The 12,915-nt window shown below is 44.4% G+C and overlaps 1 protein-coding gene across 1 annotated transcript in view; it reads left to right on the forward strand.

Annotated features, from left to right (window-relative positions):
- Nucleotides 1-773: 773 nt before the first annotated feature.
- The window catches only part of HPRT1 (hypoxanthine phosphoribosyltransferase 1), a 47,808-nt gene continuing 35,666 nt past the window's right edge, over nt 774-12,915 (forward strand). The window contains exon 1 of the mRNA XM_088465747.1: nt 774-1,105. Coding sequence (XP_088321873.1) covers nt 812-1,105 — 294 coding nt within the window. The 5' untranslated portion in view covers nt 774-811. The remainder of the gene's footprint in view (nt 1,106-12,915) is intronic.

Raw genomic sequence — 12,915 nt, forward strand, 5'->3', positions numbered from 1 at the left:
GTCCTCCCGGGGGGGTGTCTAACCCTAAGTCCCCCCCGGGAGCCCCTAACCTAACCCTCCTCCCTGCGGCTGTCCGCGCCCACCTTATCTTCATCGGGCTCCCGACGTAGGGATAATGATAGGTGTCGGGATTTCGACGCCTATCATTAGTCCCGTCGGGATTGCACAGTTGGGAAGCTGGCGGTCGTCATTTCGACCGTCGGCTTCCTGACTGCATACCTACCTTACTATAGGGGCACTGCTACAGGGGGCATTACTATAGGGGCACTGCAGCTGGTGGCATTATGTGTAAATGACATTACAATACGTGGCATTATGTGTAAAGGGCATTACAGTATGTAGCATTGTGTGTAAGGGATATTACAATATGTGGCATTATGTATAAAGGGCAATAGAATATGTGGCATTATGTGTAATATGTTTGTTCTGTCGATATATGTAATTTTAATAAAATAATTTGGACATTTGATGGTTTTAAGAAACCTTAACTAATATTTTTAAGGGATGGATATTACATTTATGTCAGAAAAAGCCATCTTATGATCGGCGGGCGGGTACCAAATTACTGCCTTGCCCCGAGTGACAAAAATCCTAGTTTGGGCCCTGCCCTTTCCATCAGGTACAAAATGCTCTGCTTCTGGACTTCACACCTAATTAATGATTGCAGTCACCTGTGTTGAACTAGGTAATTGATGAGACAGGTGTTTCATCACAGGTGGCTGCAATCATAAAATGAGAGAGAAGTCTAGGAGCAGAGCATTTTGTACCTCATGGAAAGGGACATGTTGGAGACTATGGAGAGTCTGCTGTGATGTACTGTGACAGCAGCCTGAGTCTATACATAGTGACGGGCGTTGTTATAGGACAGCACAGGGTAGATGCTACAGTGAGTGACAGTCAGAGGCTGCTGGGGGTTATTGGGCAGGGCTCAGCTACTCCACCCCATGTCCCCAGAAGGCGGGCCCCCAGGCCATGTGTGCGAGCTGCGGCCTTGTTGTGTGTCTGTGCGGTGAGCCGGACCAGGCGGAGGACACACACGGAGAGTTCCGGCGATTCCCCCCCCCCTTTCCGCTGCAGCAGAGACATGGCGAGTCCCTGTGTGGTGGTGAGTGACGCCGGCAGCAGCTTTCTTCCAGTGGGTCTGCGCGCTGGTACACGGGCTCTGTGGGAAGGTGACCGGGGAGCGGGACGGGCGCCTGGCATCGCCTTGCTGGGTGTAGCCGGCGCCATGGTAACCGCAGGCAGCGCGGCTTCAGTCAGTCACATCTGAGGCGCGTGTGGGGAAGCCGTGTCATCATGGAGGGAAATGATCTCTGCTTGCTATGCTGTATAGTGGGAAGATCACCAAGTGATGGTGACAGGGGGATGAAGGGTACGTGCAATGGCTCAGGGGAAAGGCATGTGATGGGGGGAAATGAGGGGTGCATGCCGTAGCTCAGGGATATGGGGGATGAGTTTTGTGTGTGCCATGGGTCAGGGGGAAGGCATGTGATAGGGGAGATGTGTGTGTGTGTGCGCCATGGGTCAGGGAGAAGGCATGTGATGGGGGGGGGGGGGGGGGGGGAGATGAGGGGTTTGTGCCATGGGTCAGGGGGAAGGCATGGGGTGAGGGGTTTGGGTCAGGGGGAATGCATGTGTTGGAGTGGGGGGGGGGATGAGGGGTGTGTGCCATGGCTTGGGGGAAGGCATGTAACAGGGATGTAGGGTGTGTGTCATGATTCAGGGGAAATGGGGGGGATGAGGGATGCATGCCATGACTCAGGGAAGACGTGATGGGGGGGGGGGGGATGAGGGGTGTATGTCATGGCTCGGAGAAAGGTATGTGATGGACAGGTGCGTGCCATGGCTTAGGGAGAAGGCATATGAGGGGTGCATGCCATGGCTCAGGGAAGGCATAGGGGTGTGTGCCATGGGTAAGGAGAAAGTCATGTGATAGGTGGGATGAGGGGTGCGTGCCATGGCTTGGGGGAAGGCATGTAATAGGGGGGATAAGGGGTGCATGCAATGACTAGGGAAGATGTGGTTGTGAATAAGAGGTGCATACCATGGCTAAAGGCAGACACGGTGGCTATTATGTATGCCATGGCTGAAGGAAGGTATTATGCCAACATGGTGCAAGAGGCTTTATAATGTCATGCCAAACTCTTCATGCTGCTCCTAATGCTGGGTACACACTAAGCGATGTGTACCCAGCGATGTGGGTGACGACCCCTGCCAATATGTCTGCATCTGCCGTATCCCGCTGAATGGGGTCATCAGCCGCATCGTCTGGTAGAGCTGCATGTAGGGCCGATCTGACGATGCGTTTGTCGACCCTACAGGACCGTGCACTGGCCAACATAGTTGGTACGCTCTTGTCGATTTGAACGATTTGTTGTCCTGATCCATCAATTGGGCAAATCGTTAAACAAAAAAAATCACTAAGTGTGTAACCAGCTTGAGAATTAAGGTATGGAAAGTAGGTAAGTATGGATTACATTTGTAAAACTTTAATGTTGGGTATACACTTTGACGACGCATCGGTCAGCAGACCAATCTGTCGTCAGAGCGGTGATTGACAAGTGTGTATAGCTCACCAATCACCGCTCGCTGATTCTGGTCTAACAGCACACCTGGGCGGGCATATAAATTTGCATGCTCAGTTGAGATGTCAATGTCTGCGTGCCCTACGGCCAGTGTATGGTCGGTTGCAGTTTCGCCTGTACACAGCCAGAAGCGCTAATATATCTTTCTGATATATTGGCATCGGCTGTGCTGCAGCGCCGACCTGAAATATATGTGAACGCCGTCGTTTAGACATATCGGGTATACAGACACGCCAATGCACTCGCTATATTTCACTTATTGATTGACCGAGTGATATTTTGCTAAGTGTGTACCCAGCATAAGTCTTGCTGAGTATTACTTGGGATATGGAGAATATATATATATATATATATATATATATATATATTTTGTGTGTTATAAAAAAAATATATATATATATTTGAAAGGGGATGTACTCGCTCTTTTTCACGTGGCTGTGTATTTATATAGAACATTCTCAAAAAAGGAAGGTGCAAAGGAACCTATTATAAGAATATTTCTATACACGCTAGTAAAAAGCATAATGGGGAAAAAAAAGTCCAACTTCCTGAACAGTATGCTAAGGTTGGTAACATGTTAGTAAGCCATGTGCAAAGAACTATTAATGTCAAATACTGCAAGTCTTCAGAATAGACTGGTCTTACAACCTAGATATTGGTCATGGCTTGACTTGTGTTCACTGTTTCTTGTGCACCTTATATTTGACAAAAGTAACTGAATGATTATTCTGGAATCCTGGTCACTTAGGAGAGCAGTTTATGTGCTATGCTCTCACCTGGGCAGGCTTCATCCAGCCCACAAAGCAGGAAATTTGTAAGGTAGGTATGGATGAAACCTGGAATCTAGAGGGTATATTTACTAAAGTGCAGGTTTTTAGAAGTGGAGATGTTGCCCATAGCAACCAATCAAATTCTAGCTATTATCTTCTAGAAGGTGCTAGATAAATAAGTAAAATCTGATTAGTTGCTTTGGGCAACAACTCCACTTCCAAAAACCCACATATACCCCTCTAGACAGCTCAATCTGCATGGCGAGTAGAGTTAGCAAAATGTGGTATTCTTGCCTCAGGCCACCTTTTACTATCCTGTCTTGAGAGAGAGCGTCCCTCACTGCACAAAATGCCTTCTCCTGGGTAGAAATGGGCTTCTGAGGTGCTGTTTCTTTATTTTGTGTAAATACTGAACTTTTTAACATGCTCACTATGGCCCGTATTCAATTTGAGACGAAAAGTCCAGATTTTTCGCCTGTTTTCCAGGCGGAAACGTATCGCGCATGTGCCCGCTATTCCCCGTATTCAATTTCAAAGTAGGCAAAATAGAGAACTGGCGAAACCTGGATCGGAGAAAAATTACCCGTTTTTTAACATTGGTCAATGTAATTGAATACTGGTATATTGGAAATAGGTGAAAATGACGTCATCGGCGATAAATTTTCGCCGATGACTGACTTTTCGCCCCATATTGAATATGGCCCTATAAAGGAAAAAACTTCATAATGTGAAACCCTTACATTTATGTCATAAGTTTTAAGGCACACATCCACTAGATCAGGAATGGCCAACCTGTGGCTCTCCAGCTGTTGTAAAACTACAAGTCCCAGCATGAACTGCTTCAGTTTTGCTATTAGGGAATGCTAAAACTAGCAAGGCATGCTCGGATGTGTAGTTTCACAACAGCTGGCCTGCACTAGATTAAATTGAACGTTATCGTTCAATAATCGTTTGAAAATCGTTTGAAATGTCTACAAAGACCAGCGACGTGCTCCCGCTGGTCGTTTAGACATCTATCATTGGGCAAACATGTTGTACAACCTGACGATAATGTCAGGATCGACATGTTAGCAGATGATTGATGTGCTTACACTGAACGACTGCTCGTTCAGTGTTTGTACACTGACAAACGACTGCATGATTACAATGTCGTAATCGTGCAGTCGTTTGCCTGTCTTCTAGTGGATGTGTGCCTTTACTCTTATCAAATGGGTTTCAAAATTGTTTCCAATAACCCTGCACTATATTTCACCCTCAGTCGGGAGTGGTGGGATTGTGGTAATTCCTTTTCTATTTGCTCATGTTCAAGACAATGCAGTAGGCACCTCTGGTGTTTTCTTGATACTTTATAAGTATGTGTACATGAACAACACTTGGTCACCCTTCTGAAGATTTTGAATGAATTATTTTTTAATAGTATTTGCTCTTTGTTTCTACAGTCTTATAGACTTAAGCTGCATATACACGTGAAGATTTTTCTGTCCAACCAGCCAACTAGTTGATTGTTTGGAATGAAAATCTGATAAGGTATGGGAGTAAATGATGATCAGCAATTTGCTCCTAAATGCCAGAAAACGGATAAATGGTAGTCAGACAAGTTTGTTAAATGTTTGATCTAACAATTTGTTCAAACAACAGTTTTTGTCCATTTTCCGGCATTTGGGAGGAAATTGCTGATTGTCATTTACTTTTGACCCCATACACTATGCAATTCAAAGTTGGTAAGATGTGTTGTACGATTGCCCTTGAAATTCTTCCCTTTAAATTTTTCATAAGATGTGGTCAAATGGTGTACGAGATCACAGGATAAGATGCATAGAAGTGTATCACATTGTACTCAAACGATCATAGATCTCTCTGCAAAACTGTCTGATCGGCGATCCAAGTAGAGGACGGCGGGGACGCACATCGGGGTCGCAAACACACAAAAACCACTTATTTTCATAAGATTGGTCTGTACAACCTGTTGAAACTGTCCATATCGGGTAAAAAAAAACGTACAGTGTATGGGCACCTTTCATACGTTACCAGATTTTCATGCCAACCAATCAACTAGTTGGATGGTTGGACAGAAAATCTTCACGTGTGTATGCACCTTTAGGCAGTGTTTGCTGATTCCAAATACTTTTTTGAATACACGCAAATTGCAATTCTTAGTATATTAGCTACTGCAGCCATTCATTGTAAACCTGTGAATTTGGACTGTTCTTTTTAAAAGCTGTTTCTGTCCTTTAAACTTGGGAAACCTGCTTAATGACTTAGCATCACATGTATCTCAACAGCAGTTGACTTGGCAATAACTTTCATGTGAACTGTGTTCCTTTTAGAAATTGATCCCAACGCTGAGAATGTTTTTTGTTGGAGAGGAGTGCGCTCCTGCGTCACTGCCGTCACTCCGTTCGCACCACTGTGTATAGTATGTGTAGTACTTGGCTCCTCTGTAGAGACCTGCTGCTGCCACCATTACTGTTACCACTGTGCCTACTGCTATTGCTGCTGTTAACTCTGTGCACACCACTGTTACCAAATAAACCATCCAGACTGGTTAAGGACATCTGTGTGGACTAACATTCGCTTCACATTCCACTGACTCCTATTACAACCGAAGATTTCTCAATGAGCTTTGAACTCTGTAAGCTGGTTACTTATACCCCTTTCAGACATAAGCCAAAAACCTGGGTTTTTGAACATGAACGTGCATCGACCTGGGTCTGGCGTGTGTCTGAAAACTCTGACCTGGGTTGACAGTCCCAGATCCGCAACACTGGTCACTATAAGGGTTTTGTCCCGGAACTTGCAACCCAGATCAAAGATCTGGCTCAAGTCTAAAAAGTGTGACCCAGGCCATGCCTAAATGAAATTGTTTGGCTGGGGACAGTAGCACTTGGAGATGACAGCCTTTCCAAGCATCCACTGAATGCCAGAAGACATGGGTCACTGGGAGACCCAGGTCCGGTGTGAAGAGTGACAACTCTGAAATAACCCAGGTTGTCACCCGTGTGCTAAAGTGGTAACCCTGGCTTCAACCTGGGTCCTAGCTCAGTTGAAGCTGGGATTTTATGTCTGAAAGGGGTACTGGGGTATTACTGGTGTAAGGACTGTGTCAAACATCACCTTTAATTCATACCAGGTCTTGTGGTCAAGGGAGTAAAAACTATGAAATAGGGGAGAGACCATTATAAGTGCTCTGTATCCTGCAAACTGGGACTCCTCTTATTTGAAAGTGGGGAGTTATTGTCTGGTGATCATGTGTGAACACCACAGAACACCCCTGCACTATGAAGTCCAGGGATGGGAAATCTTGGCTTCAATAACTCTTTGAAATTATGTGGTTATCGTCAAGATAAATCTGCTCTGCATAAATACTAGTAGCGCTGGAGGATGGGTATTCAGCATTCACGATCTCTCTCATCTTGGAACTTGCATACTTGAGGGCACCTGCATTTTCGACTTTCATATTATTCTTGCTCATTTTATGCATTTCCTTCAATTGGGGAAATTCAATTGTGTTTTATGGGGCTATCGTAATGGTTGCATGATGGGGGAAATTCAATTGTTTTTGCTGATGGGTGCGCAGGTGCACATTATTTCTATTCGCATCCTCCTTGGGTGACTAGCAGAAATTTATGAAAAATCCTGCTTTTGGGCTCCCAACAGCAGCATGCCCAATACTCTAGAGGAGTTTAGCCACTGATGCATTTGGGTGTGACATGCGGAATAAGTAATGGGCGCGCTAGCTCAAGCTATTCAATATTACCCCGTCACTTTAGATGGGAGATCGGGTGTGAAAAAGCAAATGCATGCCCCCCATTTATGTAGAAAAATAGAACCGATGCATAATAATTTTGAATTGCAGATTTTATTATGAAATTGTGGGTGTTCAAAGCCGTCTTGTTACTGCTTTGTGTGGCTTCAGCATTAATTCACCTTTCCAGAGTATTTCTTGTGGTGGTTCGAAAACAAAATACACGCATTTGCTTTTAGTTCAATTGCAGTTTTAATGACATAAAAATAAAACACTTTATCCACCCCTACATTAAGGCATTGTGTAAATATTTTCTTTGTTTGAGCTGCAGGCTTTAGAAGATTCCCTACGCTATATTCTAAGTAGTTGATAATATGCTTCTGAGAGCTGGAGAATAGTCTTAAATTGCTTTTGTGCCCACTCTACTCCGAGATCTTGCAATCTCAGAGCTGATTGGACACTTGCGCCGCTCACTTACATGGTAACACAGTATTTTTGCAAAAGGTTGATGAAACCTCCTGGATGCTTAATGAATATTTGTGCACCATCAGTCTTAAGACTGAAATCACTGTTCCTTCTAGGGACCAGTGATGGTTTTTACTACTTGCTGCAATACACCCCCACCAAAATGCTGGATTCGACCCGGATTGTCAAACATTGTTCAAACCCGTGTCAGAGCCAGGTTAGATCCCTTTCACACTGTTTATTCCTTGGTCGGCCCTGTTCACACTGAACCCGTGTCTGACCTGCAAAACTTGTCAGTATGACCTAATCTTTGTGAGCCTAAAAACTTAGAGTGTGTGGGAACTGCTCACTGCATAGCATCATCCATGGACAATGAGATACCACTGTGTAGCCTGGAATTCCTGTCACTTGTTTAATTTCCTCCTCTCCCTTTATTGCCAGCAGCTCCTTCATCTCTGCATCCATCCATGCTGTGAGCTCTGAGGAATGCCTGAAGACGACATTATCTCTGAGCGCACCTTCTAGCACAGTGGTTCTCAAACTCTGTCCTCTGAACCCCACACAGTTAACATTTTCCAGGTCACTCAGCAGGTGCACAGGTGTATTCACTACTCACTGACACATTTTAAGAGATCCGCTGGTGGAGCTAATTATTTCCCTTGTGATTCTGTGAGGAGACCTGGAAGACGTGCAATGTTCTAAGGACAGAGTTTGAGAACCTGTGTTCTAGCTTTAGTCACTGGCTTTTAGCATGACCCGTGTCCGATAACCCAGGTCGCACTGTTCACACCACACCATTACCTGAGACCTTGTCGAGTTCAACCCAGGTAATTTTTCTCTGACCCTTTCACACCAAACCTTGACCCAGGTTGGCCTGGCAGTAACCCTGGTTAAATGTTTGGTGAAAAAGGGGTAATATTTATAAGTTAGGTATGTTAAAATGGTGACTCTACAGACTGATTAACTTTTTTTATGCTTGTAACACAAAACAATATATGGTCCACCACTGTGTTCATATACTAAGTCCAATTTAACACCTTTTCTGCTGAGTCTATGGGAGGAATCCAGTTGCAGCCGCTGGGTTTTGCTATTCAATTAGGGGACTAAAAATGGGATGCAGTGATTTCTATAGAAAGTCTGATTTTTATTTTATTCCCTAAAATGTTAATTTTAGGAAAAATCTGTGTGATTTGATCTGTGACCCCAGTGGCACCACCCCCTGAGGACTAATTAAGCAATTGGAAGTTTCCAATTGGCTTAATTACTCACCTACCGAAGCGGTGTCTTCTGCATCCAGTGTCGAAGAGCTGGGTCTCCTGCAGCAGGGCGAGTATCTGAGTGTGAGTTTTCTTTACATGACAAAATCTACCTAAAATAGCCAAAATTAATGTTGCAAAGGTGCCTTTACAATTTAATGCATCCAGACCTCAAAACAAAATGTATACAGTACTTACTAAGCAGCAGAATTCTTTTATAAGCATTTGTTACATGCCCCCTGGGATTTTTCAAGCTGTGCCCTAATGCGTTTTTTAAAGGTAAAAAAATTACAGGTTCTATTTGAAGGGGTTGCACATCCTCCATTCTGCAAACACCAACATGCTACACCCAGTAATCTGCCGCTCTATATGGCATGGAATGCCCCCTCCCCTTTACAAGCCTCTTCAGCTGCTTGTTCAGAAGAAGGGATCTGCACTTACAGTAAGTAGGGGCAGTGTTCTTCCCAGGCTGTTTGTTGCGGGCGCAACGACCGGCAAGAAACTGCTACCGCCCGGCACTTCCCTCTGCCCCAGTGATGCGTCCCCTGCCTGGCATTCCTCACTGCCCAAATGCGCCACTACCGCCATGGACCTGCCCCAGTGTTGTATCCTCCTGTCACTCTTAATGTGTGCTTGTTAGACACTGATGCTGGATGTGACTCTGAGCGCCGACAACACATGTTCTTCACATCTGAGGTTCCGTGTCCGCCGGCAATAAGGACATGCTAGTGAGGGTTCCGGGCCGTGGCACATTGGGGCGGGGGGAGGTGCCCGGCAGGGGACGTGGCACATTGGGGCAGGGGGAGGTGCCCGGCAGGGGACGTGGCACATTGGGGTGGGGGAGGTGCCGGGCAGGTGACTTGGGGTGCAGGGAGGTGCCGGGCAGGGGATGCTGCAATGTGATGGGGGGACGTTGTCCATCACAGTGCAGGGAAGTGTCAGACTGGAGGACAAAGATCCCTCCCCCTGTATAAAGGCACAGGTGCACTGTTAAGGTGGGACCAGTCGCCTGAACAGAGAGCAGACCTGCGTCCACTCAGTGTTGCACCTGGAAAAAAAAAAAAACATCTGTGGGAGCAGTATCTGAGGGCTGTCTAAAAAAATCTATATATTCTGTGGGGACAGTATCTGTGGAGCTGCTTAAGGAATCTCTTGAAGCAGAGCACACTAAACAACCTGATACTGATCTCACAAGAGGGATCAGATCCTACAGACTGATTATGAAAAAGCTGCAGACGACTGGGCCTCTAAGAAGAAGAGGCGAATTAATATATAAATTATTTCAAGTTTAAATAATTTTAAGGACACAATTTAAAACCCTTTACTTTTGCGAAGGCCCCCACCCGGCTACTTCTTGATGCCAACCGGCTGCAAACATTTTCTGGGGAGAACACCTGAGGGGTACAACCATTTTCAGGTGATGAATAACTAATCCTAGCATTATGTCCCAGCCCCTAATTTTGGAACATAGGCTTAAACAACCAAGTTTAGTGATTTACCATTAAACAGAAATGTAAGGTTGAAAGGCTTTAGTATGTCATTTAATATATTATGTTACCAAACTTATTTTGCTTGCTGCATTCTTTTGAGATACGGAGTGTAGGTGTCACTGTAGGTATGGAAACATTCAAGGTTGCATATTTCTCATATCGCGCTGCTATGCCCTTGAGGGCTATGTTAGAAAAGCATTTGTTAAAATAAATTCAAAGGTCCTTGCAGCAAGTGTGGCAGGGCTGATCTGCATAACTGGAGACAGGTAACCGGTGTCTCTTACTGTGCTATGTGAAAGAATGTGTTCTCCCCAGGCTGTTTTTCGCGGTTGCACCACCCGGCAAGAAACAGCCTGCCACCCGGAACTTTGGGAGCCTGCAAGTGGGGACAGTATCTGGCAGCTGTATAAAAAGGACCAGATCCTACAGACTTTGCAGCTTTTTCATAATCAGACCACTGGACCTCTAATAAGAAGAGGAGAATCAATATATAAAATGTTATTTCAAGAGTAAATCATTAGGTCAGGGTTTAAACCATTTATTATTGCGAAAGCTCCCACCCGGCTACTTCTTGATGCCACCTGGCTGGAAATATTTTCTGGGGAGAACCCTGAGAATGATGCTGAGAATTAGTATGTCATGGTTTCTGATCAAGATCGTGAAATAATACAATTGTTGTTTTGGGTTTTTTTTGTCTAATAATGTAATGAGTAAGGACTTAACAGCAATCCACTGCTTTTTTTTTTTTTTCTTTTTTGGCAATATTTATTTTTATTGAATAATTTTAAATAATTTGAGTAGTTGAACTTTTGCTTTTTTTAAGTTCTCATTCATCCCCTTGGTTTTGAATACATAGCAGTCTGTGTTTAAAACAGTAGCTGCTAGTAAACTAAAAGCAGACATGCCATATGTTAGACACGTGTAAATGTAGGGCATGCTTACTGTAAATAGCCACGCAAATCAGCACATTCAACAAACTTTCAAGCAATGTTTTCCATCGCAGAGACCAGATCAACAAGTACAAATTTAGTTCTTGCAGGGTTGGCTGGTTTAAACTATCTTGGTTTAAACCAAATGTTTAAAAAGAAAACAAAAAAACTCTGGCTTTATTAATATGCTGTAACTTCTTAAAAAAAAAAAAAAAAAAGCCTATTATAAGGGAATCCCCCTGGTCCACATTGTTGCTTGTTGTCTTCATTTGAGTGAGCTGAACCAAGACAATAAATTAACGCACAACACAGAGAAAAAGGGAGGGTGAACCAGATCTGTTTATTTAAATTGAAACCAGTCCCACTAAGATGAGTGGAAGGAAGACTTAAGCTGGGTACACACTAGGACGACGGATCGGTCATGCAGCCGATCCGCCGTCCATCTGACAATTGGGCCAACGATTGGTAAGTGCATACGCATTTACCCATGTGTCGTGCCTGACACCACATCAGGGTGGGCATTTACATGTACCCGCCCAGTTGCTGTCGGTAACCAGCGACCTGAGCAGCAAGTATATGGGCAGTTGGCTGACTGCCTATACACACTGCACAATGTACTGATATATCGGCCATCGGCTGTGCTGCACAGCCAATGCCATATGTCTGTTAGTGACTGCGTTCATCTGTACACACTGGCCAATGCACACATGATATATCGGCTAGTGTGTTCCCAGCATATGTCTGGCTCTCTTTTGATGAGATAAAAAATCTTAATAACTTTGTAGTGTTAATGTTAGAAAGCATTAAAACATGGTTGTTCAAAGATTTTAATACATAGCAGTGTTTCACAGTAGCAATATAATAAGCAGGTTTCTATTTTATTTTTTTTAATTAAAACATTAATGCAAAAAAAATAGTTTTAACCAAAGACAAATGTTTAAACCAATAAAAAAACAAAACAAAACGGAGGTGTTGCCATGAGAACGCCTCCAGTTTGTGGGCGGCCCCACTGACATCACGTTTACACAATGAGATATAGTGTCAATAGTGCAGTCTTTCTATATAAATATGCAAGGCAGTCCCCTTTATCTCAATATGGTATTGCTTCTGGATATGGGGTTCTCTTCCTTTTCACATATACTGGATGGAAAAGGTATATGTGAAAAGGAAGAAAACCCCATATCTGGAAGCAATACCATATTGAGATAAAGGGGACTGCATTGCATATTTATATAGAAAGACTGCGCTATTGACATTATATCTCCCATTGTGTAAAGGTTGTATATTCGGTTGTTTGGGTGTAATCTGAGATAGGACACAGCTGCAGTCTTTGGTTGCGAGTTACTATCATTCTTGTCGCTTTGTCCACTGACCTCACGAGTGACGTCAGTGGAGAGATTCCGGCTCTGTTAGAGCCGAAATCTCTCTGGGGCTTGCGGCCACGAGACCCTACCACAAGGGTCTCGTTGCAAGCCCGATGGTCGCGATGGTCTTGACCATCATCATGGCCGCTCGCTATAGCTGTGGGTGGTCACCCACAGCTATGCGAGCAGCCAGGAGGCAGCACAAAAAAAAAAAACGCCCTGATTCAGAGCGAGCGCTCTTTCAGAGTGTCCGGCTCTGAATCAGGGCCAGTGTTGTCATTTTAACAATGCTGACATTACATCAGTGTTGA

The sequence above is a fragment of the Taudactylus pleione genome, unplaced genomic scaffold (assembly GCF_031769625.1).
Source record: "Taudactylus pleione unplaced genomic scaffold, aTauple2 ptg000064l, whole genome shotgun sequence".
Lineage (NCBI taxonomy): Eukaryota > Metazoa > Chordata > Amphibia > Anura > Myobatrachidae > Taudactylus > Taudactylus pleione.